General features: G+C 41.7%; 1 protein-coding gene across 4 annotated transcripts in view; it reads left to right on the top strand.

Annotated features, from left to right (window-relative positions):
• Positions 1–26,666, top strand: part of PCYT1B (phosphate cytidylyltransferase 1B, choline) — a 105,908-nt gene extending 79,242 nt beyond the window's left edge. Inside the window, exons 3-8 of one of the 4 annotated variants that reach the window (XM_077294667.1) lie at positions 13,487–13,603; positions 15,453–15,604; positions 20,619–20,697; positions 22,363–22,505; positions 24,733–24,822; positions 26,404–26,666. In XM_077294667.1, coding sequence (XP_077150782.1) covers positions 13,487–13,603; positions 15,453–15,604; positions 20,619–20,697; positions 22,363–22,505; positions 24,733–24,822; positions 26,404–26,619 — 797 coding nt within the window. In that variant the 3' untranslated portion in view covers positions 26,620–26,666. Of the gene's footprint in view, positions 1–13,486; positions 13,604–15,452; positions 15,605–20,618; positions 20,698–22,362; positions 22,506–24,732; positions 24,922–26,403 lie in introns of all 4 variants that reach the window. The other 3 variants (XM_077294665.1, XM_077294666.1, XM_077294668.1) reach the window with 3 other exon arrangements.
• Positions 26,667–27,111: the final 445 nt, after the last annotated feature.

Here is a 27,111-nt window from a genome sequence, read left to right as displayed (position 1 = left end):
ACATCGGGAGGTGATACGTTTTCTTGTTCTGCATAAGATGCATGATTTGGTTGTTTTGGGTTTGCCATGGTTACAGACCCATAATCCAGTCTTGGACTGGAAGGCAATGTCGGTGTCAAGTTGGGGCTGCCATGGAATTCATGGAGATTCCCTGCCCTTGTCTATTGCTTCTTCTACGCCTTCGGAAGTTCCGGCGTATTTGTCTGATTATCAGGATGTCTTCAGCGAGTCTAAGTCCAGTGCACTGCCTCCTCATAGGGAATATGACTGTGCAATAGATTTGATTCCTGGCAGTAAGTTTCCTAAGGGGAGACTGTTTAATTTGTCGGTACCTGAACATGCCGCGATGCGTTCATATATCAAGGAGTCTCTTGAGAAGGGGCATATCCGTCCTTCTTCTTCCCCTCTTGGTGCGGGATTCTTTTTTGTGGCCAAAAAGGACGGATCTTTGAGGCCTTGTATTGACTATCGGCTTTTAAACAAGATCACTGTCAAATTTCAGTATCCTTTGCCGCTGTTGTCAGACTTGTTTGCCCGGATAAAAGGTGCCAAGTGGTTCACCAAGATAGACCTTCGTGGTGCGTACAACCTTGTGCGCATTAAGCAAGGCGATGAATGGAAAACCGCATTCAATACGCCCGAAGGTCATTTTGAGTACTTGGTGATGCCATTTGGGCTCTCTAATGCACCTTCAGTTTTTCAGTCCTTCATGCATGACATTTTCCGGAAGTATCTGGATAAATTTTTGATTGTTTATCTGGATGATATTCTGGTTTTTTCTGATGATTGGGACTCGCATGTGGAGCAGGTCAGGATGGTTTTTAAGATTTTGCGTGAAAATTCTTTATTTGTTAAAGGCTCAAAGTGTCTCTTTGGTGTACAGAGGGTTACCTTTTTGGGGTTCATTTTTTCCCCTTCTGCTGTGGAGATGGACCCAGTCAAGGTCCGAGCTATTCATGATTGGACTCAACCCTCGTCAGTTAAGAGTCTTCAGAAGTTCTTGGGTTTTGCTAACTTCTACCGTCGTTTTATCGCAAATTTTTCTAGCGTTGTTAAACCATTGACGGATATGACCAAGAAAGGCTCTGATGTAGCTAACTGGGCTCCTGCTGCCGTGGAGGCTTTCCAGGAGTTGAAACGCCGGTTTACTTCGGCGCCTGTTTTGTGCCAACCTGACACCTCACTTCCCTTTCAGGTGGAGGTGGATGCTTCGGAGATTGGGGCAGGGGCCGTTTTGTCGCAGAGAGGCCCTGGTTGCTCTACTATGAGACCTTGTGCCTTTTTCTCCAGGAAGTTTTCGCCGGCAGAGCGAAATTATGATGTGGGCAATCGGGAGTTGTTGGCCATGAAGTGGGCATTTGAGGAGTGGCGTCATTGGCTCGAGGGTGCTAGGCATCGTGTGGTGGTCTTGACTGATCACAAAAATCTGATGTATCTCGAGTCTGCTAAACGCCTGAATCCTAGACAGGCCCGCTGGTCATTGTTTTTCTCCCGTTTTGACTTTGTGGTCTCGTATTTACCAGGTTCTAAGAATGTGAAGGCCGATGCTCTGTCTAGGAGCTTTGTGCCTGATGCTCCTGGAGTCACTGAACTTGTGGGTATTCTTAAGGAAGGAGTTATCGTGTCAGCTATTTCTCCTGATCTGCGGCGTGTGTTGCAGAGATTTCAGGCTGGTAGGCCTGACTCTTGTCCATCTGACAGATTGTTTGTGCCTGCTAAATGGACCAGCAGAGTCATTTCCGAGGTTCATTCCTCAGTGTTGGCAGGGCACCCGGGAATTTTTGGCACCAGAGATCTGGTGGCCAGGTCCTTTTGGTGGCCTTCCTTGTCAAAGGATGTGCGGTCATTTGTGCAGTCCTGTGGAACTTGTGCTCGAGCTAAGCCTTGCTGTTCTCGTGCCAGCGGGTTGCTCTTGCCCTTGCCTGTCCCGAAGAGACCTTGGACACACATCTCTATGGATTTCATTTCTGATCTTCCGGTGTCTCAGGGCATGTCTGTCATCTGGGTGATATGTGATCGTTTCTCCAAGATGGTCCATTTGGTTCCTTTACCTAAGCTGCCCTCCTCTTCTGATCTGGTTCCTGTGTTCTTCCAGAACGTGGTTCGTTTGCACGGCATTCCTGAGAATATTGTGTCGGACAGAGGATCCCAGTTTGTTTCCAGGTTCTGGCGATCCTTTTGTGGTAGGATGGGCATTGATTTGTCGTTTTCGTCCGCTTTTCATCCCCAGACTAACGGACAAACGGAGCGAACTAATCAGACTCTGGAGGCTTATTTGAGGTGTTTTGTCTCTTCTGATCAGGATGATTGGGTGACCTTCTTGCCGTTGGCTGAATTTGCCCTTAATAATCGGGCTAGTTCCGCCACCTTGGTTTCGCCATTTTTCTGCAACTCTGGTTTCCATCCTCGTTTTTCCTCGGGACATGTGGAGCCTTCTGACTGTCCTGGGGTGGATTCTGTGGTGGATAGGTTGCAGCGGATCTGGAGTCATGTGGTGGACAACTTGAAGTTGTCACAGGAGAAGGCTCAGCGTTTTGCCAACCGCCGCCGCGGTGTGGGTCCCCGACTTCGCGTTGGGGATTTGGTATGGCTGTCTTCTCGATTTGTTCCTATGAAGGTCTCCTCTCCCAAATTTAAGCCTCGCTTCATTGGTCCTTACAAGATATTGGAAATCCTTAATCCTGTATCCTTTCGCCTGGATCTTCCGGTGTCGTTTGCCATTCACAACGTATTTCATAGGTCCTTGTTGCGGCGGTACGTTGTGCCTGTGGTCCCTTCTGCGGAGCCTCCTGCTCCGGTGTTGGTTGAGGGCAAGTTGGAGTACGTGGTGGAGAAGATCTTAGATTCTCGTCTCTCCAGGCGGAGGCTTCAGTACCTGGTCAAGTGGAAGGGCTATGGTCAGGAGGATAATTCCTGGGTGGTCGCCTCTGATGTGCATGCGGCCGATTTGGTTCGTGCCTTTCACGCCGCTCATCCTGATCGCCCTGGTGGTCTTGGTGAGGGTTCGGTGACCCCTCACTAAGGGGGGGGTACTGTTGTGAATTTGCTTTTTGGCTCCCTCTAGTGGTTACTAGTGATTTGACTCTGGGTATGTCAGTCATCCCTTGTATGCTCACCTGGGCCGTTAGTTCAGGGGTGTTGCTATATAAGCTCCCTGGACCTTCAGTTCAATGCCTGGCAACGTTGTAATCAGAGCTAATCTGTTGTGCTCTTGTCTACTGATCCTGGTTCCTGCTAGATTAAGCTAAGTCTGCTTTCTTGCTTTTTGCTATTTGTTTTTGTTTGCATTTTTGTCCAGCTTGTACATAATCTGTATCCTAACCTTGCTGGAAGCTCTAGGGAGGCTGGAGTTCTCCCCCCGGGCCGTTAGACGGTTCGGGGGTTCTTGAATTTCCAGTGTGGAATTTTGATAGGGTTTTCGTTGACCATATAAGTTATCTTACTACATTCTGCTATTAGTAAGTGGGCCTCTCTTTGCTAAACCTAGTTCATCTCTGTGTTTGTCATTTCCTCTTACCTCACCGTTATTATTTGTGGGGGGCTTGTATCCAACTTTTGGGGTCTATTATCTGGAGGCAAGAGAGGTCTTTGTTTTCCTCTTCTAGGGGTAGTTAGTCCTCCGGCTGGCGCGAGACATCTAGCGACCAACGTAGGCATGTTCCCCGGCTACTTCTAGTGTTGGCGTTAGGAGTAGATATATGGTCAACCCAGTTACCACTGCCCTATGAGCTGGATTTTTGTACTTCGCAGACTTACTTGTTCCTCTGAGACCCTCGCCATTGGGGTCATAACAGAGAGGCTTCTGCTGGGCTGTATATGTATGAGAGGCTTCTGCTGGGCTGTATATGTATGAGGGGCTTCTGCTGGGCTGTATATATATGAGGGGCTTCTACTGAGCTGTATATATTAGAAGCTGCTGTTGGGCTGTATATATATGAGGGGCTGCTGCCGGGCTGTATATATCAGAGGCTGTTGCTGTGCTGGCTGTATATAGAAAAGAGGCTGAGGGGCTGTATAAAATGTATACACAGCACTATACTGTAAACCGGTCCACACTATATACATACAGTATACACAGACACACTGTAATGCAGGATATAGTGTGGACTTGTATATACAGTATGGTACTGTGTAGGACAGGAGCTGCAAGAAAGATACACAGACAGACACACACAGACACACACACAGACAGACACACACACACACACGGATCATACTCACCCACCGCGACACTGTGAAGACTGACCCACTTCACTTTTGGATCTTCAGTGACTGAAGATCCAGAGTCAAGTCCTGCCGCTCTCCGCGGTGGAGAATCCTCTTCTCGCGCCGACATCGTGGCTCCGCCTCCTTCCTCGAAGGCAGCTGAACAAACTCTCATCTGATCTAACCCGAGGGAGCAATCATATAGCTGAATAGGTAGCGCCTAGAAGCTTCTGTTGGAATCGGAGAAGGCTGCTGCATGCCATAAGCTAAGCATTAGGTACAGGGAGGGTACTAAGGAAGTCTGGCTAGGCTAGCCAAGTCAGGTGCCATGTCTCTGCCGCTCTGCGCCAGCCACTGAGATGTAGGACCGTAGCCAGGTCCCTACACTTTCAATAGTTTCTCTTTTGTTAAATGTTCCTTATCATTAGAAATGGTTCACAGCAAAGAGACGTGTATTTTACATGTTTTGAGATATTTATCCCTATATTGGTGGGAGGCCCCTGCTTGGTGGGTGGCCCAGGGCCCGAGCCCTTTGGGCCCACCCCTAAATCCGGGCCTGTATATTGGAAACAATTTTTTTTTTGCTCACCGATAAGGTCCAAATGGCTAGTCCCATCCAGAAAAATGGAAGAGATGGGTACATTCTTCAATTTACTTCACACAGACATTGGTTCCATCTTCTATGTGAAAAAACTGTCATCTGAACAGCACTATTGTATGACATTAGTCAGAGTGCCCACCTATTTTAACTCAGACTGCACTAGTGGTCTGATCAAGCTCACTAAATGGATTAACTATTACTTCCTATGGAAGAGAGAACCTTACAGTAAAGACCTCCTTCCATGTTGTTGGTGCAGCCTTGTTTCCTATAGACATAGAGGATGCGCCCTTTATTATGTAAACACATAAATAGATCATTTGGCAAATCTTTATAATGACCTTTTGTACATTGTGATTAGATCAACCAAAAATCATTTTTTCCCCACATTGACCCAATTTTTTTAAATTCTGCATTACGCCTAACTGTTTATGTACAATGATTGAAGGCATCTGAACTCCCCATTCCAGCTATGGCCTTCTTCACCAGTGCATAACACATGTCTGTTGGAATTTACAGGTGGTTTTCTGCGCTGCTGGTGAAGTTTCATGGATGAACCAGGACACACAGGATGAAGGAATAGGATTTTTTTTATTATCTACATACAGTGGGGCAAAAAAGTATTTAGTCATTCAGCAATAGTGCAAGTTCCACCACTTAAAAAGATGAGAGGCGTCTGTAATTTACATCATAGGTAGACCTCAACTATGGGAGACAAACTGAGAAAAAAAAATCCAGAAAATCACATTGTCTGTTTTTTTATCATTTTATTTGCATATTATGGTGGAAAATAAGTATTTGGTCAGAAACAAACAATCAAGATTTCTGGCTCTCACAGACCTGTAACTTCTTCTTTAAGAGTCTCCTCTTTCCTCCACTCATTACCTGTAGTAATGGCACCTGTTTAAACTTGTTATCAGTATAAAAAGACACCTGTGCACACCCTCAAACAGTCTGACTCCAAACTCCACTATGGTGAAGACCAAAGAGCTGTCAAAGGACACCAGAAACAAAATTGTAGCCCTGCAACAGGCTGGGAAGACTGAATCTGCAATAGCCAACCAGCTTGGAGTGAAGAAATCAACAGTGGGAGCAACAATTAGAAAATTGAAGACATTCAAGACCACTGATAATCTCCCTCGATCTGGGGCTCCACGCAAAATCCCACCCCGTGGGGTCAGAATGATCACAAGAACGGTGAGCAAAAATCCCAGAACCACGCGGGGGGACCTAGTGAATGAACTGCAGAGAGCTGGGACCAATGTAACAAGGCCTACCATAAGTAACACACTACGCCACCATGGACTCAGATCCTGCAGTGCCAGACGTGTCCCACTGCTTAAGCCAGTACATGTCCGGGCCCGTCTGAAGTTTGCTAGAGAGCATTTGGATGATCCAGAGGAGTTTTGGGAGAATGTCCTATGGTCTGATGAAACCAAACTGGAACTGTTTGGTAGAAACACAACTTGTCGTGTTTGGAGGAAAAAGAATACTGAGTTGCATCCATCAAACACCATACCTACTGTAAAGCATGGTGGTGGAAACATCATGCTTTGGGGCTGTTTCTCTGCAAAGGGGCCAGGACGACTGATCCGGGTACATGAAAGAATGAATGGGGCCATGTATCGTGAGATTTTGAGTGCAAACCTCCTTCCATCAGCAAGGACATTGAAGATGAAACGTGGCTGGGTCTTTCAACATGACAATGATCCAAAGCACACCGCCAGGGCAACGAAGGAGTGGCTTCGTAAGAAGCATTTCAAGGTCCTGGAGTGGCCTAGCCAGTCTCCAGATCTCAACCCTATAGAAAACCTTTGGAGGGAGTTGAAAGTCCGTGTTGCCAAGCGAAAAGCCAAAAACATCACTGCTCTAGAGGAGATCTGCATGGAGGAATGGGCCAACATACCAACAACAGTGTGTGGCAACCTTGTGAAGACTTACAGAAAACGTTTGATCTCTGTCATTGCCAACAAAGGATATATTACAAGTATTGAGATGAAATTTTGTTTCTGACCAAATACTTATTTTCCACCATAATATGCAAATAAAATGATAAAAAAACAGACAATGTGATTTTCTGGATTTTTTTTTCTCAGTTTGTCTCCCATAGTTGAGGTCTACCTATGATGTAAATTACAGACGCCTCTCATCTTTTTAAGTGGTGGAACTTGCACTATTGCTGACTGACTAAATACTTTTTTGCCCCACTGTATTTCTAAGTTATCCAGCTTCTTCCTTAGGAAACAAGCACAGTAAAAAGATCCACAGACAAATAACCCATCTTATATTGGACCATATAAGACGGGTTGTTTGTAGGTGGATCTATTTACTGTGGTTGTATTCCGAGGAAGAAGTTGGACAACTTAGAAACGCGTAGATAGTAAACACATATTCCTTCATCCCGTGTGACCCGGTTCATCCGTGAAACTTCACCAGCAGTACAGAAATCTCATCCCAGTTTTCAACCTGTGACTTGTAGCAACTGGTTCAATTTGCTCCAAAAAATGGTTATGTGATCACAACCTCACCAGGTGATCACAGTTTCTACTGTATATCCTTTTCATGTGTACCTTCAGATAAAACCCTATTGCGCTCTTTTGCTCCCCAGTTTGTCCTCCTGATATCTCACATGTCCGTGAAATGGACCATTTTTCATTCGTTCTTCAGTTTTTCATTCATTTGTGTTCTCTGTCTGTTTTTCACCATCCATGTGTGATCCATTTTTCATGTATGCTAAATATATGTAGTTTTTTTTTTCTAGCTTTGCAACTAATCTACACTAATTAGGAACAAAAACTAATGGCAAATTGTCAGCTAATCTGTCACCCACCTACGTCAGTTATAGGAAAAAAATTATCATGACAAATACTGTAGAAAAGAAGTAGATATTGCAGTAATGATGTAAAATAATCAACTGTGGAAAAGAAATAAATAGGATCTGTTGGATGCTCCATTGGTATAAGAGTATTTCTTACAAAAGCATACATTAGCAGTTTTTGCAGGGCACCATACTGCCTTCATGTCACATGGTATAATATTCAATTATAGCAAGCCTTGATCATGGTTTGGTCTGAATTTCACACTATTTTTTTTAGGACTGCTTCATTATCTCATTCTTCCTATTATGAGATGTCCTTCAGCTGTAGTAAGGCCAGTAAATCCAGCAGTAGAAGAAACTTGCTGTCAGATGACAAGTTGACCCACTATGGCCTTGAGATCAGGCATCAAGTCACAGTTAGGCCGCCGTCACACTAGCGAGTTTTACGGACGTAAGAGCGCATAAAATATGTCCGTAAAACACGCCTAACAAACGGCCCAATTATTCCCAGTGGGTCAGGTCCTATCAGCCGTATATAACGCATCCGTAATATACGCCTTTCTACGGCCGTACAAAATCGCAGCATGCTGCGTTTGTCAGCGTATTGCGCAAAAAATACGCCAATGAAAGTCTATGGGGGCGAGAAAAATATGGATTCCACACGGACCAGCAGTGTGACTTGCGATAAATACGCAGCGGTGTGAGTGAAAAGCCGGTAATTCAATTGCCGGCTTTTCATTTCTCCTTCCCCAACCCGACAGGATATGAGACATGGTTTACATACAGTAAACCATCTCATATCCCCTTTTTTTTTTGCATATTCCACACTACTAATGTTAGTAGTGTGTATGTGCAAAATTTGGGTGCTGTAGCTGCTAAAGTAAAGGGTTAAATCGCGGAAAAAATTGGCGTGGGCTCCCGCGCAATTTTCTCCGCCAGAGTGGTAAAGCCAGTGACTGAGGGCAGATATTAATAGCCTAGAGAGGGTCCATGGTTATTGGCCCCCCTTGGCTACAAACATCTGCCCCCAGCCACCCCAGAAAAGGCACATCTGGAAGATGCGCCTATTCTGGCACTTGGCCACTCTCTTCCCACTCCCGTGTAGTGGTGGGATATGGGGTAATGAAGGGTTAATGTCACCTTGCTATTGTAAGGTGACATTAAGCCAGATTAATAATGGAGAGGCGTCAATTATGTCACCTATCCATTATTAATCCAATTGTCTGAAAGGGTTAAAAAACACACACACGTTATTAAAAAGTATTTTAATGAAATAAACAAACAGGTTGTTTTAGTATTTTATTGCTCTCTCAATCCATCCGGAAGACCCTCGCTTGGCAAAATAATAAACCAACAATATACATACCGTCTGATGAACTGTCAGGTCCCACGAAGTAAATCCATCTGAAGGGGTTAAATCATTTTACAGCCGGGAGCTGCGCTAAAGCACTCGCTCGTGCCTGTAATCCCCGGGTGCTGAAAGGAAAGCTGGGTGATCTGTACTTACATTGAGTTGCGGTGAGGCGCCCTCTGGTGGATGAACTCATATGAACTCGAGCGTGGGAACTTTCTTGAAGAAGCACTTACGCGAAACGCGCGTCAAGGGGTCACAGCAGGTGGACCTAGGACACGTATAACCATGGGTGAGTGATGGCAATCTATTGATTTATGTAGGGGGTTTGGGGGTCTTGTATTAATGGTAACAGCCATAGAGGCTAGTGTACAGAGCCTGGTTGTTGGACCTTGTATTTATTCATGTTCTCCTCCCCCCTCATTTGGTGCAGCCATACCAGCCCTTATTTTGTATTACTTTTGGTCCACCCAAACCTGCTGTGCTAGCAGGTTCCCAGTATAGCTCCTCTCATTTATCTATCGCCCGTTGATTGGGCTATTTTTGCATTGTGTATATTTTAAATGTAGCAATAAAATTATTGGTTTTACCTTTCCAATTTGCTAGTGTTTTTTTACTCCATGTTCTCTAGTTTACAATATGTAATTAGATTGAGTAGATCACTCTCTATTGAATATATCTGGGTTTACAGCGCTTGTATACCGTATGGTGATGGAAGGAATACTTTAATGCTTTGGAGACGATTAGTTGGAAGTACAGAAATCAGGCGTTACTCAGCCTGATGTGTTCAGCCTGAGAACACAGATGGCAGGAAGAGCCTAGAATAGAAGGCTTAAATGGTACCAGAGTTCTCATTTGGAAAGGAATTTCTTTGTTAGGTGACAAACAAATTATAGGCACATAAAAGAAGAATAGCCTAGCCTTGTGATAATACAAATTGTATTGTGCCATGAAATTTTCTTTTCTTTACAGCAGCACAGTTGATCCTGCAATTTTCTTTTCAATGATTATACCTCAATGGACCACTGCATTATATCAAATCAAAGCAGTATACACTATCCGTTCGTCTTTTATTCCAAGGACTGGCTATAGAAAGAAAATGGGGTGTGCCCCCTCCAAATCCCCTCGCTGCCGCCATACTTCCATAAGAAAATGTTTATTAATAATAATGGCAAGGAGCATTATCTGTCTGAGTGACAGGAGATTAAGTGACAAGACTATGACAGCGCCAGGTAATGGGTGGGTTGTGTAAACCTCTGAAGCCACAAAATGCAAATCATCTTTACAGCAGATGACTTCCTGGAGATGGTATTGAATTGAATCATTGCCAGTCAATTAAGCACGTCTTATGTCATCTTCTGCACCAGAGACAGAACCTTCATCCTGTACTTTCCCATAATGTGAATGTGTGTGACACGCAATGTTAGGCTACTTTCACACTAGCGTCGGTACGGGGCCGTCGCCATGCGTCGGCCCGACGTACCGACGCATGCTGTGAAATAAAAGCACAACCGGGGCAGCGGATGCAGTTTTTCAACGCATCCGCTGCCCCATTGTAATGTCCGGGGAGGAGGGGGCAGAGTTCCGGCCGCGCATACGCGGTCGGAAATTGCGGACACGACGCACAAAAAAGCATTACATGTAACGTTTTTTTGTGCCGACGGTCCGCACGACGGATGCGATGCGTGGCCATACGTCGCAATGCGTCGCTAATGTAAGGTTATGGGGAAAAAACGCATCCTGCAGACAACTTTACAGGATGCATTTTTCCTCCTAAACGACGCATTTGCGACGTAGGCAAAACAACGCTAGGGTGAAAGTAGCCTTAATCTGCGATCATTATCACCTAAACAAAGAGCAGACAAAAGTCGACTGAAGATCAGAAGTGCTGTCAGAGCCAAGTACTGGACACCCCCAAAAACACATGAACTCCTAGCTTTCATACTATGGCAATGTCGAAGGGCGGTATGGAAGCACTATCCACCATTTTGAGTTGGGCCTTTGGTTTACTAATATCTCTATTGATTCCAACAGGGTATTAGTTCAAGGAACAATTTTAACACAATGCCAACACAGTTCGGCAGTCTTACACTTTAGTCCGAGTACCGGTGCACCAGGTGCCTGCTGAATATTGGAAAGTCCCTTGTCTCTGGTGGCTCTAACAACTTTTCCACTTATTCTGTAAGGCCTCTGATCTCTGGATAGGTAGCAGAGATCCAGTTGACTTATTGCTGTGACTGCCAGTGGTTAGTCTCTGGTACATTGTGAGTGGACCAGGAGGTTAATTCTGCACTTTCACTGGTTCTGCTTTAACTCCATGACCCTTTGTCACTTGTCGGCTTCTGATACATCACAGTACTCACAAGTTCCTGTTTTGGTCATACACAATAATGCTCTACGAATTTCTTCCACTGAGAATTGACAAGTGGATAGTGCACACAAAAAAGGCAGGATGTGTATGGGCACTGCCAAAGTAAAGATTGGATAGAAAAAGGTAGTTTTATTGCATTTGGCAGCACCCATACACCTCCTGCCTTTTTGGTGTACACTATTCACTATAGAAAAAGGTAGTTTTATTGAATTAAAAAAGCCAACACATTTCTGAACCAGCTTGTGTCCTTTTTCACGTTGCCTGAAGAAAGAACAAGTCCTTTTCTGAAATGTGTTTTTTTTTATGCAAAAACACCAACTTTTCTCTATCCAATGTTTTCTCTGTTTTTCAGCTTCCATACTGAAACTACCTTTTTTTGTGTGCACTGTCTGCTCATTATTTCCGTTGGGAGCTCATCCGTTTCAGCATGCAGGTTAATCTTGTTTCCGCTCTATCTCAATAGCACAACCGCAGTGCTTGGTGTGTGATATACGTACATCCCATTGTTTATGATTTTACTATTTTACACTACAGAGTGTTCTTCTGGTTTCTTCCACTGGGAATCATCTCTCTAACTGTTACACCAATGAAATAATAACTAGAGTTGGTGTAAATCGATTCACAAAACCCCGCCCTGCGGCAAAATGAGTCATCTGTGACCGTCAGATGGGAATCCTGAGAACTGTCCCTTACCTGACAGTATCTGCGGCCTTTTGATTAGCTGGCCTTGGGTGATGTCATGTGTGTCATACCACAGTGATGACATACATAAGACCACCTAATCAATCGAAGAGCCAGGGATACTATAAGGTAAGAGGAAGTTCTCAGGATTCCCATCCAATTATTTGATGGAAACCTCAGCACTGATGGAGATAAGGATAGCGTCATCTTTGTCGTAGATGATATTTAATAGTAGGCTACTCACCTACACCCTAACTTACATATACTTGGCGATACCTGACCCAGATGTCCTTGATAAAGACGAGCTGTTGGTCAAAACGTTGGACATTATCTGTCTGTTTTTTGGTGCCAGATCTAAATAAAATTTGAAATGTTATATACGACAAAGACTCGCTATGCTTATCTCCATCAGTGCTTAGGTTTTCGTCAAATATATTACAGAATCACTATTCTTTCCTCAAGCACGACCACCTGTACAGCAGTAGTACCAGCTTCTTCCTACGTGAGGGTTCACATCCAGCAACAACAGATTACTAATGTGGCCACTGGACCGGGTCCTGCAAATTGATTTTCAGCAATTCTAGATATTGCACATCAGTTATGATGTGTCTTAAGGAATGTTAATAGTGATGCATACAGGCTTCTAGCCTGCAAGAAGAGACCCTCTAGGGCTCAAAGTGACAGGTAGATGCTCTGCGTGTACTTTTTAAAACATGCTCCAGAAGGTTTATGAAAATAGAAATTATATAAAAACAGACATTTTACTACAACTTAAAGACTTGCTAAACCTAATATGGCATAAATTGATGCTCTTAGGCCCAATTGGTAGATTGACTTTTGGGTCCCCTCTGATACCAAGTCCCTGGTAAAACTGCTGCCCCTGCTCCACCAAATCAGTTACAAAAAAGCAAGTCAGACCCAATCTATGTCTGGATTATAAAAAATATGTAACCGGAATTAAAATTATCTGTTTTCTTAATGTCACCCTGTAGCTTGACAGAGCTTGAAGAGTTTTGCAAAGAAGAAGGTGGAAATAATTACTGTGCTCACTTGTATAAAGCCGATCGAGACCCATCTGTATAAAGCAAAGGTCATAATACCTGCAAAATGCCTTTCTACTAAATACTGAATAGGGAGGAATAGTTGTACAACCAAAGTCACTTTGTATGGATTTGTCAACTGATCAATCACTTTGTAGAATACACCAGGCTACTACCAAAATGTTCCTAGTCTTACTTGTTACATATGTTCCAGGTAACTCAGCCGGAAGTCTGAATATAAATGAATTGTATTGTCTTGAATAGAAAAGATGAGACAGAGAAGAGCTTTCTGTTAGTAATAGTTTTTTGTGTGTTTTCTGCATAAATTTTCAACAAGGACACATACACTCAAAAAAGAAAGTCACACGGATCCTGAGAGACATGGTGACGCATGGTGACGTCTTTTCTTTGTCGTTTCCAGTTGACCGGCCTGTCAGGGTGTATGCAGATGGAATATTTGATCTTTTCCACTCGGGTCATGCAAGAGCTCTTATGCAAGCCAAGAATCTGTTCCCAAACAGCTACCTGCTGGTTGGAGGTAAATGAAGGACTGGCAAAAATATTGTCTTGCTAGTCAATGTAGATTAAAATGGATTTTATTTTCCTTAGTGTTTTTGGTCTGTTTTTTATTTCTATTTTCCATTCACCTGTCTTAAGTCTGTGGTCAAAACATATTCCTAAATATGTTATTTGTTACCTTTAGTTGATAAAATTGCACTAAGTTTTAGTCTGCAGTCTGTCTTCCTTCATAGACACCCTGACATGATCTAAGTATCAGAAGTTCTATTGTTGGAGCGACCCTCCCTGTAATACATGCTCTGTAAGCTCTGTGTGTATCCATGGTGCTGCTCTTTTCACTTGCTTTCATGTATCAGCACAACTCCACTGTATTATTCGCTCTGTGTGCTTTCCTCCTTCCCTACAGTCAGTCTCCTAAGCCCTGTGAGATACTCTCTCCCCTCTCCACTATGGCTATGTGTACCCCTGCTATCATTATGTAACGGGGGCCAGGGTGGTCGCCGTACCGAGGGATTGCTGCTGCTTTCTCATCACACCCTGACGCTCCGTTACAGAAATATCATGTCCATTTTGTGGTGTGCTGTGTGTGTCACGTATTTCACCCACCTGTGGGTCAGAATCCTTCACAGCATACAGGGCTCCAATCCGTCGCAGACACACACAAATGTCCTCAAAGTCCAAGTTCATTTTCAATAAAACTTTACTTAACTCGTGCATCTTCATAACAGTTACCGTCCATCCATTTTCCCAATACATGAGTAATCCATCTCCTGCGTTTTCCCTGGTCTGCTCCCTCAGCTTTTCTTCCTGCACCGTGGCTCCCAGGCCCGCAGCTTCCTGAACCATCCAGCTAGCTGATACTGAGTGCTCCCCGTCCACTTTCCCCATCTTGGGTGAAAATTCAGGTTGTCTCCGCAATTCCTGTTCGGACCGTAAGTCCCGGACGTCACGGGAGGTAACCCACAGACTAGCCACCGACCCTTCCAGGCTGCCTCGCTCTCTTAACTCTACACTGTTGTTCTGTTCAGCTTTCTGTCACAACTCCTTCTAGAACAATTCTCCTCAGACAGCTTTAGCTCCTCCCACTAACTGAAAATTACCTCAGGAAGGCACTCTCCCTGCCACTACACTGGCTCCGCCCCTTTCTCAACTGTCACTACTCTGACTGAAACCAGTTCTCAGCACAATCTAATCTCCTACTCTACAGTGCCCCCCTTATCACTAACCTGTAACTACACTGCCATAACCCTTACCAATGCTGACCTACCACTGCCCCTGACTGTCCCTATTCCTGTCCCTAACACACAGATATCGGAACAGCGTCAGCCATTATCATATTAAACAGTGTCAAATATCATAAACTACACAGGGCACACAGCAAACACAAAAAGTACCCAGTTTCATTAGGTAGGCATGCACAGGCATGCAGGGCTCAAACCAGCCGCCTGCATACCCCCTTACAATTACACTAAGGGAAGTGAGGTAGGAGCAGAGAGTCATCATAAGAAGGTCCGACAAATTTGTAACATTTCTGCAAGTTCGATGAGTTTAATAAAGAACTTACAGATAATAATTTTAATTAAGACAATTTAGAAAGTTGCTTAACTTTGCATTTATGAAGCAAATAATCAATAAAAAAACAATTATGTGTGAAGTTGTACATAGCCTCTAAAGAAAACAAGTGGTCTACAGACTATTTAACCAGTTGTATAGACAGCCATGTTTCCTTATAGCAGCCCAAGCAAAGATTGTCCTTTGTATTAGTATTTAATTCTTATTAAAGGTGTTTTTATTGTATAATGTCTGTATTTCATTGCCATACTAAGTAGAAATGAATGCAGGGACAGGTATCTAATGGTGTTTGTCAGTTTGCAGTGATGAGCTAACTCACAAGTACAAAGGTTTCACAGTAATGAATGAGGATGAACGCTACGAGGCTCTGCGCCACTGTAGGTATGTGGATGAGGTGATCACTGATGCCCCATGGACGCTCACTCCAGAATTTTTAGAAAAACATAAGGTAATAATGAAACCAAAAATCTTTATTAATAATTACAGTAAAACCCTGTTCAGAATGAATCAGACCCTAGCTCTGTTATTGCAGATGTATAAGCTTTACACTGAAACGCTGCAGCATTTCAGAAATTAAAATATGCATTGAAAAACGAGAAAGGAACTATGGGTTTCAAATGACTAGTCTGAGGCCAGTTCGGCGGCTACTCCCAACCCTGCTCCCCCAGACTGACAGGTTTCTCCCTATGTGTGTGCATTGGGGCAGATCTGTTGGTCATGGGCAATGAGGAGGGAAGAAGCTGCCAGGGTCCTGCTTTAGACGACTAAAGGGTGCACAGGTCTTAATTGCAATCCATCCACTATACATAAATCCAAAAAGAAGAAAAAATAAGTCAGCACTCCTTTTCTTCAAGTGAAAATCTGTGTTTTAATTTAGACCCACATGGCAGGCGACGTTTCGGGTCTGGATGAGCCTTTCTCAAGCGCCGAAATGTCGCCTGCCATGTGGGTCTGAATTAAAACACAGATTTTCACTTGAAGAAAAGGAGTGCTGACTTATTTTTTCTTCTTTTTGTATCTATCTATCTATCTATCTATCTATCTATCTATCTATCGATCTATCTATCTCATACATATCTATCTCATATCTATCTCTATCTACTGTATTTGTTTCCGAGTTTATATCACCGTTTTTCTGTGGATTATGTAAATATATGTATATAGTGTTTGCCACACTCCTGATTTCATTTTGTTTCGCATTTTTGTCACACTTAAATGTTTCAGATCACCAAGCAAATGTAAGACAAATATAACACAAATAAACACAAATTACAGTTTTTAAATGAAGGTTTTTATTATTAAGGGAAAAAGAAATCCCAACCTGCAGGGCCCTGTGTGAAAAAGTGATTGCCCCTAAACCTAAGAACTGGTTGGGCCACCCTTACCAGCAACAACTGCAATCAAGCATTTGCGATAACTGGCAATGAGTCTTTTACAATGCTGTGGGAGAATTTTTGGCCCACTCATCTTTGCAGAATTGCCTTCTTAAAGTCATGCCAAAGCATCTCAATAGGACTAAGGTCAGGATTTTGACTAGGCCACACCAAGGTCTTTTGTTTTTCTTAAGCAATTCAGAGCTGGTGTGTTTGGATCATTATCCTGCTGCATAACCCAAGTGCACTTCAGCTTGAGGTCACGAACAGACGGCCAGACATTCTCCTTCAGGATTTTTTGGTAGGCAGCAGAATTCATGGTTCCATTTATCACAGTAAGCCTCCAGGTCCTGAAGCAGAAAAACAGCCCCAGACCATCATACTACCACCACCATATTTTGTATTTTACTATTGGTATGATGTTCCTTTTCTGAAATGCAGTGTTACTTCTACACCAGATTTAATAGGACATACACCTTAAAAAAGTTCACCTTTTGCATCTCCATCCACAGAGTATTCTCCAAAACGTTTGGGAATTATCAAAACTGAGATGAGCCTTTATGTTCTCATTGCTCAGCAGTGTTTTTCATCTTGGAACTTTGCCATGCAGGCCATTTTTGCCCAGTCTCTTTCTAATGGTGGTGTCATGAACACTGACCTTAACTGAGGCAAGTGAGGCCTGCAGCTCTTTGGATGCTGTTGTGGGGTCTTTTGTGACCTCTTGGATGAGTCATTACTGCGCTCTTTTGGTCAGCTGGCAATTCCTGGGAAGGTTAACCACTGTTCCATGTTTTTGCCATTTGTGGATAATGGCTCTAACTGTGGTTCACTTGAGTCCCAAAGCTTTAGAAATGGTTTTATAACCTTTTCCAGATCAATAGATCTCAATTACCTTGCTTCTCATTTGTTCCAGAATTTCTGTGGATCGTGGCATGATGTCTAGCTTTTGAGAATCTTTTGGTCTTCTTTACTTTGTCATTAAGGTCCTATTTAAGTAATTCTTTGATTGAGAACAGGTGTTGCAGTAATCAGGTCTGGGTTTGGCTAGGGAATTTGAACTCAGCTTCCCAAAAATGTGATAAACCACAGTTATTTATGTTTTAAGGGTGAAGGGGGGGGGGAGGGCATTCACTTTTATACACAGGGCCCTGTAGGTTTTGCTTTCTTTTCTCTTAATAATAAACATTTAAAAAATGCATTTTGTATTTACTTGCTATATTTCTCTAATATTTAATTTTTTTTGGTGATCTGAAACATTTAAGTGTGACAAACATGCAAAAGAATAGGAAATCAGAAACGGCAAAAACACCTTTTCGCACAGAGATATATATATATATATATATATATATATATATATATATATATATATATATATATATATATATATACATATGTGTATATGTATATATATATATATATATATATATATATATATATATATATATATACATATATATTCAGTCATGACCTAAAGTATTGGCACACTTTAAATTGTTCCAGACGGTGAAGTATTTCTCCCAGATTGCAAATACACATAGAATCATAGAATGGTACAGTTGGAAGGGACCTTCTGGGTCTTCTGGTCCAACCCTCTGCTCAAAGCAGGATTCAGTAAATCATCCCGGACTGATGTCTGTCCAGCTTCTGTTTGAGGACTTCCTTTGAAGGAGAACTCACCACCTCTCATGGCAGCCTGTTCCACTCATGTTTTGCTATACACATGTTTATTTCCTTTGTGTGTATTGGAACAACACAAAAAGAGACAAAAGGGCAAATTGGACATAATTTCATGCAAAACCTCAAAAATGGTCCGGCCAAAATTGTTTGTACCCTCAACTTAATATTTTGTTGCACACCCTTTGGAATAAATAACTGCAATCAATAACTTCCTATAACCATCAACAAGCTTCTTACACCTCTCAACTGGAATTTTGGACCATTCTACTTTTACAAACTGCTCCGGGTTTCTCATATTTGAAGAGTGCCTTCTTCCAACAGCAATTTTAAGATCTCTCACAGGTTTTCAATGGGATTTACAATGGGATCACATTGCTTGTCGCTTCAGAACTCTCATGCCCTTTGTTTTCATCCATTTCTGGGTGCTTCTTGAAGTATGCTTGGAGTCATTGTCCTGCTGAAAGACCCATGACCTAGGGCATAAACTCAGTTTTCTGACACTGAAAACTACATTACAACCCAAACTCCTTTGGTAATCTTAAGATTTCATGAATGATGCCTTGAACACAATCAAGGCATACAGTGCCAGATGCAGCAAATAACCCCAAAACATCTTTGAACTTCCACCATATTTGATTGTAGGTACTGTACTCTTTTCTTTGTAGGCCTCAGTCCATTTTCGCTAAACAGTAGAATAATGTACTTTACCAAACAGCTTTATCTAGACTCATCTGTCCTAGAAGTATTTTGGCTTATGCACATTTTGGCAGCTTAGCTTTTTTATGTTTCTGTGTCAGCAACCAGGTCCTTCTGGGTCACCTGTCATAGCGTTTTGTTGCAGTTATGGATGGGTCGAGCAGACTGTTATGCATATTAATTTGTGGACCCACTGTGCTACAGGACTGGGCCTATCCAGGAAGAGGTGTAACTAAGCGACTACCTTAGTGTTTACTGGAGCCTCTAGTGGTAAGGTCAAGCTTGTGCGACAGGTAGCCGCAAAGTACCTCTTCTGGTCAGAACCCGGTACTGTAGCTGCTGACCCCAGGAGTTAGATATGCTGACACTACCTTAGGGCTTAGTTCAGACATGACAGTTTAGGATTCAGGATCAGTGATAGGCCACTGGCTGCACTAGGACAGGGGGACTTCGGGAACAGGACTGGCTGCTCCGTGACCAGATTAAAATGTTCAGGCACTGGCCATTCTGGGACCAGGTGACAGGGTTCAGGCACTGGCCACTCCGAGACCAGGAGACTAGGTGCAGGCACTAGTTGCTCTGCGACCAGGGGATAAGGTTCCGGCACTGGCAGCTCCAAGACCAGGGGACAAAGTTCAGGCACTGGCCGCTACCCCTTTACGAACGGGGAAGCACGGGCACGTGCGTACTGGGTGCGCTACCGGACTGCGGCGCTCACACATGGAAAGCATTAACAGCGGGAGGGACACACCGAGAGACAATGCCATGGGACTGGGGCGGTGAGTAAGCCAGCATCTCTGCATGGAGGGGGAAGCATAGGATAGCGTCAGCAGTATACAATACATGAAACATTTTTTCGAAAAAAATTTTTGTTCACCGCCGGAATGGTGCTACAAATCTAAGTTCCTTCCACTGACTAGCCGCCATCTTAATATTTTATCTGTACCACTCCGGTCTTTCTTCATCTAGTTGTAACCTGCTGGATTTTGTTTGCTGGGCAAGTCAGACGTTGTGGTCACAAGATCGGGACCAAAGCGGTGCTGATAACAGATAAAGACAGCGGCTGCTAAGTATAAGACAAATAGAGCTTAGATTAGTTGCACCACTCCGGCACTGAAATAAAAAAAACCCGCAGGAGTGCTGCTTTAAGCAAAGGTTTCCCTCCACACTCTTGGCATAACCCATTTCTGTTCTTGTGACTGTTTATATACATCTATACTATGTTATATAACATAATGTAATTGATGTATATAAAACAAACTTATGGAAAGCACCGTGAACATGAATGACACTGCAGCCTACTTCATAATCAGGTTTTCAGTTTAGATTTGACACAAATTATGAAGAAATGCATCACGTCTTCCTTGATCTCTAAATATCTCTGTAAACCATGAATATATGATAAAGATGTAGAGAGTTCCTATTACTTTGATCAAACTTGATTCATTAATCTTTTATCAATTCCAGGCATCCCTCTAGCCAGAGTTAGACTAAGTAGATTTGCTGAACTTTCTCTTCTAGATGAGTTTATGGTTTGATTCATGTTTATGGAGGAGTCTGATGAAGGTCTACAGCAGCTTCATCTCAGGAGTAATATATTACATTGAGCACTGTGTGTCGGAGCACCAATTAATCATCACTGGTTTTTATTGTCTGCTTGTCTAATAACTTGATTAAAAATATAAAGTTCAATAATGTTGTGTCCTTCACTTCTAGATTGATTTTGTGGCTCATGATGACATTCCATATTCATCAGCAGGTTCTGATGATGTCTACAAACACATAAAGGAGGCAGGTAATCTGCGTTATTCTGCAATCTGCGCAGAAATATTTAATTCACCATTGTGTATGAGTGCGTGTGAGAAAAAGGGGGTTTACTAACTAAAATCTCTGTGGTAATGTAGGACAGCAATTGTTATTATTAAATGAATAAGAAAAACTGTTTTAGTTGCTCGCAGTACAACTTTTAGACAATTCTGATAAATCTCCAATGAGCCCTCCGTTCATATACTAAGCATCCAGTTTTAGCTAACTCCAGTAGCTCCATCTTCTTTTTCACGTGCATCATTATTAATCTGTTTAATGGCAGAACTACAATAGTGTACAATGTAAAAACTCATTATGTTCCATTTTCTCGAATTTTTCTTCTAAATAAGTTACAAAATGAAAATATATTGATTCTTGTGTGGTGTGATGTGTTCCTATCTGTTCTTGCTATATCTTACAAGATGTACTCGCAGAGGCATGACATGAAACTCTTGCATTACCCTCCCATATTATTAATAATGCTGTCACAATGACACTCGATACTTCTTTGCACTGTAAAGTGAAGTGTTTGTGTAATGAGATATGTCTAGTACATAGTAGTGTCTTCGCGATGGAATTTCCATGAGACCTTAGTTTCCGAAATGTTACATTTAAAACCCCCACACACAATGATGAAAAGGCGTCTGTATTTGCTGATTTCCATGCAACCAGTCGACTATGTTATGTGTATAAGAGCAGTGGCATAACTTGAAGCGCGTGGGCCCCAATGCAAAATCTCCAACAGGGAATGTGACTATTACAGGTCTTTAATAATATTGGTCTTCTCATATTGGACAAAGGGACCTTTTGTGCCCTCCTGGATTCCAGAGTCTAGGTCTGACCTCAACCCCTGAACCCACTATAATTCCACACCAGCAGATATAATGTCAAGGAAATAAGGATTGATCATGGTGAATTTTCATGTCTGCTCCTCTTCTTCTCAGAAGATAGGTTAGGGCCATATGTGTCCGGCAGTGGATTACTCATCTCTTCTTTTTTAAAAAAAACATGCAACCTCAGATGAACCAAGGCTGTATGCATATGGAAGTGGAGGAATACTTATCAGTAGAGATGAGCCGATCGCTTTGAGCAACCCTGGTCCATGATCCATGTCAGTGTTCTCTAGCCATGGACAAGAGTTGCGTGAATTTCCTGAGCTTCTGCGTTCCCCGGTGTGGCATTTGATTTTCTGTGCGGCATTACCACTCAAAGGTAACAACTCGCCACGCCAGCCTTGCTAATCATAAGCCAAGCCTGGATCCCAGAGTGTAAGTAAATTCTAACAGCTCCTGTCCATGGCCAGCTCAAGATAAACGGAATTGAGTGATACGAGATAACCAGCTTTGAAACAAAATTCTGATAATGTCTCATCTTGTTCCACTAATCCAAGTATTTCTGAAGACAAACAAAGGAGAGATTTGAACGTCTTAAAAAATACTCTATGTGTAGAGAAAAGACATAAATTAAGTTACCAAATTCATATTAACTCCTTTTGTTTATTTGAAAAAGCATTTAATGCAATATTTGTTCTGAAAAATTAACGGTAGAAGTTATGTGAGATTGGTGTGACATCCATTAGATCAATAGATAATCATGTTTTAACTACATTCACATAAGATCCTATCATCCAGCGCACCTTTCCTCTCTGTGACAGGCATGTTTGTACCAACACAGAGGACAGAAGGTATCTCAACGTCAGACATAATCACTAGAATCGTCCGTGATTACGATGTTTATGCCAGACGCAATCTCCAGAGGGGATACACTGCAAAAGAGCTAAATGTTAGTTTTATAAACGTAAGTATAAGGACTGCTGACAACGCTGGTTCCCATAGCGAGTGAGTTTTTTTCCCTTTTTGTTAAACACGGTGTTTAAAACCAGTTCTCCCATTTCATTTGCTGTGTCTATACAATGTGAAGTGCTCTGTGTTGTATACAACATCGGATAGAAATTTCAATTTTCATTTGAAATCATAAATTATTACAACAGTTTGATGGATTATAGGGGGATTAGACCTATAATCCCCTCTTAAACATGAATGAATTCAACGTGTAATACCAGGATTCATTTCTTATTCCTGATAATAAGGTTTTAGTGTAAGAAATCCCTGTGAAAACAGTAATGCTACAGTTTCTAATCACATAACCAGGCATCATCTGACCATGGCCATGGCCCATAATCCACTATTAATAAGCTTTCTGCACATACATTGATATTTCACAGAACAGTAATAATAAATGTGAAATGTATTTCATTTATATGTCAGATGAGAAATACAGGGCCAAATTTGTATGACCTGAATTTGACAGTGGGTATAATTTATATGTTTGGGAGCTACTATTCATTAACTTTAAAGGGAGTTATCTGCTACAAGACTTAATTGATTCTGGGCCCCAATTTAAAAAAAAAACCCTGTGTATACTAACCTCCTGTGTATACTCACCTCCCTTCACTATAACTGGGTGACCTAGCCCAACCCCTGACCTCATAATATTATACCTCGGCCACTAAGGTTTAAAATTGGCACAATTCAATGAGGTAGACAATGTTCTCCTGGCATTCACCAACCTAGACTCCATCCATCAGGCTGCCAGATAGAGAAACGTGATCCATCACTCTACAGAACAAGTTTTCACTGTTCTAGAGTCCATTGGCAGAGTACTTAACATCATTCCATCCTACGCCTAGCACTTTCCCTTTGTGATGTAAGGCTGACATGCAATTAGTTGTTCTACTATGGTAATTTCGTGAAGCTCTCAGTTCACACTTTTTGCACTGATGTTAATACCAGAGGAGCAGCCATAGCCATACCTTTGGTGGGGAATGCAAAAGGTAATGGGGCCCAATTTCACCTCTAAGGCAACAAGCAGTTTTTGTAACAGGTGCATAAAGTGATGCACTATTGGACTGCAAAGTGCCTAGATATTGTTGTTGCACAGGGTCCCTCTTTTGTCTGTTTCCACCCTTGTAGAGGAGGTTTGGGACTCTGCATTTGTTGAGTCTGCTGAGCATTGGCATTCTGACTTCATAACTATGCAGGGCGCTTGAGACACCGTTTCTATGGCTGTCCCTATGTATCGTTACTGACACACAGTGATGTCCTCAGATAGCTTGAACTCAACTGCAGGAGGCACATATGAAGATTCCAGAAGGTTTATTTTCCATCTGAATTCTTGGAGTTATGCCCAAATACAGTAGTGAACCAGAGATGCAAACACATGAGCTTCTAAGATGGCTGACAAACTGTGAATAAGAAAGAAGGTAGGGGTTACTGACATGAGAACTACATTAGAGTCACATGGAGAAAGGCAGGGCAATTTCTAAAAGGGGCCTATTGAAAGGCAGCATAACAATAACACAATGATAATACAATACAGTCTGTATGATTCCTAAATCATGAGACATGACAGCTGGTGACTTCTATGCACTACGCGTTTCAGCAGTAAATGCGCTCAGTTATTAATACCACTTACAGTTGATTTTGGAATATTTAGTAGGGAAGAATTTTTAAAAATTGACTTGTTACATCTGTGACACTCAGTCACTGTACTAAGCTGATCTCTGAGCTCTTTAGAAAAAAACGTAATTACACACATGGCTGAGGCTGGATTTTATACACCTAAAAGAAAAGTGTAAATTCAATGATTAAGAGATGTCCCCAATATGTTTGTCCATTTATTGTATGTTGAATTCATTGTAAAGATGCCAACAAATCCCAATGAGCCGAACTGACATCACTTTCTGACATTACCCTGCACTATGCACATAGCAAACTTCCTTCTCTTTCATTTTGCTTCAAATAATGTTAGTACTGAGAGCTTCCAGTTCTCTTAGGGAATTCTCGCTACTTCCTGATCACAATACCAAGGCTCCGCCAACTTTCAGCAAGAACCCCATAGCAGCTACATGCAAATAAACTACAATAATTTGTCAGCCGTACTTTTTGTATACCAATTATCATTCTCTATATGTGCTGGATAATTTTATCTCTATAATTAATCTCTGTAATTGTTTTTATAACAGGAGAAAAAATACAGATTTCAAAACCAAGTAGATAAAATGAAAGAAAAGGTGAAAAATGTGGAAGAAAAATCCAAAGAATTTGTCTACAAGGTAGAAGAAAAGAGCCACGATTTAATACAGAAGTGGGAGGAGAAATCAAGGGAGTTTATTGGGAATTTTTTAGAGTTGTTTGGTCCTGATGGTGCCTGGGTACGTCTGCAGTTCGCTTTCTTTAATGGCTATCATAATGTTTTAAGTTTCTGTACAAGGAAATTTTTTTTTTTTTATGTACAGGAATAAAATAAATTATTAATATAAATATTTTTTTTCCTCCTCTTCTTCTTAAAAGAGCCACAACTCTTGTAATAAGATTTTGCTTTTTGCGGGATGAGTTGCAGTTTTGAATGATGCTATTCATTTTGACATAAAAAATTATGCTTTTTTTCAGGTTTTGCTTTTATGACATTTAATCTCTGTTAAAAATAACTGATTCTCCAGATTAGTATGATAACGGTGACACCTGTTTTTTGTGTTTGATACCAATTTGGGTTGACACCGTAATCTTTTTTAAGTACATTATTTTGGGAGGCATGGTGTCCAGAAAAATCACAATTCTGCCCATTTTTAATTTGTTTTATCTCATTACGGAATGTACTGTATGGGTTACTTAGTTTTACATGTAGATAGACTGAACTTTTACAGACACAGCATTGCTAAATGTTTATTTTTTTAACATCTTTATTTTTAATGTGGGAAAAGGGAGGTAATTTAATTTTTTATATGCATTTTTCTTTTTAGTTTTTGAAAAACTTTAAATTTATTTTACTTTGTCAGATAATGACAAGAGAGTTTAAATAATTAACAGCACAGATTGTAGTTTAGACTCTCAGATAGCGGGTATATAATATAGACAGCATGAACCACATGTGGAGAGAGATCAGCCCCTGAGCCCTATCAACACGCGATCCCCTACACAATCATGTGCATGTATGTGATTTTGCATTACAGGGTTAGGGATGTCTGATTTAGAAAATCCATTTTTGTATATGCTTTTGGGAATCCTGAGTTTCTGATAGGGGGGTATTTCCCAATCAGACTGCTCAACTTAAAGATGAATTGGAGGGACAGCAGTTACAAAGAGCATCTCCAATATGATTGCACTCAACAGGTCTTCAAATTACACAGACAGCTTATTAATTGCAGAAAAAAATGTGTAATGCTTTTTTGCACCTGCGGAGGCACTGCAGGGAAATAACACACCTGCTAACCTGGTAGGTTACAACTTATGAGCTCCTTGTGGGCAGCTTATGAACTCTTATAACAAAATATGATTATCTACAGTGATAATTACGTTAATCTTAAACCATTTAATTTGGGAATTGCCAAGATTAGATTAATTCCGTATTCTTCTGCTTTATTGTGAATACTGATAGAACACTGAAACAGAGTTCTAGGAAAGAACTGTGCTTAACATACAAAGTGAATTTTACCATCTTAATGGATGATCAAGAATCTTGATCGTAGAAATGTTTCAATGTTTCTTTGGAGTGTTGCTGTCTTGATTTTTATTCTAGGAAGTTTATTGGTCTTCATCTTTGGTTTACATATAATAGGAATAAATTCTATATAAATACGTACACAATTCACATAATGTACAATCGTGCAGTACTAATAGTGTTCATTTTCTTCCAGAAGCAGATGTTTCAGGAGAGGAGCGGGAGGATGCTTCAAGCACTATCCCCAAGGCAGAGTCCTACAAGCAGCCCAACTCGAGAACGTTCTCCATCTCGTTCTCCTTCACCTACCTTGCCATGGATGCTTAATAAGACCTCACCTCCATTATCACCCAAAGGCGCAGCATCTGCCTCTATCAGCAGCATGAGTGAAGGAGATGAAGATGAAAAGTAACCAGTACATGTCTTGTTTAAAAATAAAAGCAGTTATGCTTTTTTTTTCCAACACAGGGTCCACACCCCTTATTGTTTAGGTGTCTTCTCAAGGGCCAAAACAGATTTTCTGTTAAGTAAAGTTTAATTTGAGGATTCAAACTGAGAGCAGCATTTTGGGACATATATAAATAAATATTCTTGGGCACCTTGTTAAAAATGTAGGCAGTTGGTGGACAAATTTGTATTGAAGGTTCAGCACGCCATGAATGAATAGCTGCTTTGTCCAAGATGGTCAAAATCTACCATGCCAAAGCTGTTAGATATCAAACCTATTAGAACGGCGAATAAATTACAAGGAGAGAAAAAGTGAAATGTTACAACAGTTATATAGTGTAATAAGGGCATGTGGTTCCTGGTATACTTGAACCTTGTGTATGGCTGCAAACCATGCACACATTATAGACCAGTATTAATTAGTTTTTGATACTCAAGTGTAAAAATTTTAAAGCAG

This window comes from Ranitomeya variabilis, chromosome 3, assembly GCF_051348905.1.
Source record: "Ranitomeya variabilis isolate aRanVar5 chromosome 3, aRanVar5.hap1, whole genome shotgun sequence".
In the NCBI taxonomy this organism is placed as follows: Eukaryota; Metazoa; Chordata; class Amphibia; order Anura; family Dendrobatidae; genus Ranitomeya; species Ranitomeya variabilis.
Note: the sequence above shows the minus strand (reverse complement) of the source record. Positions and strands in the feature narration are given on the sequence as shown.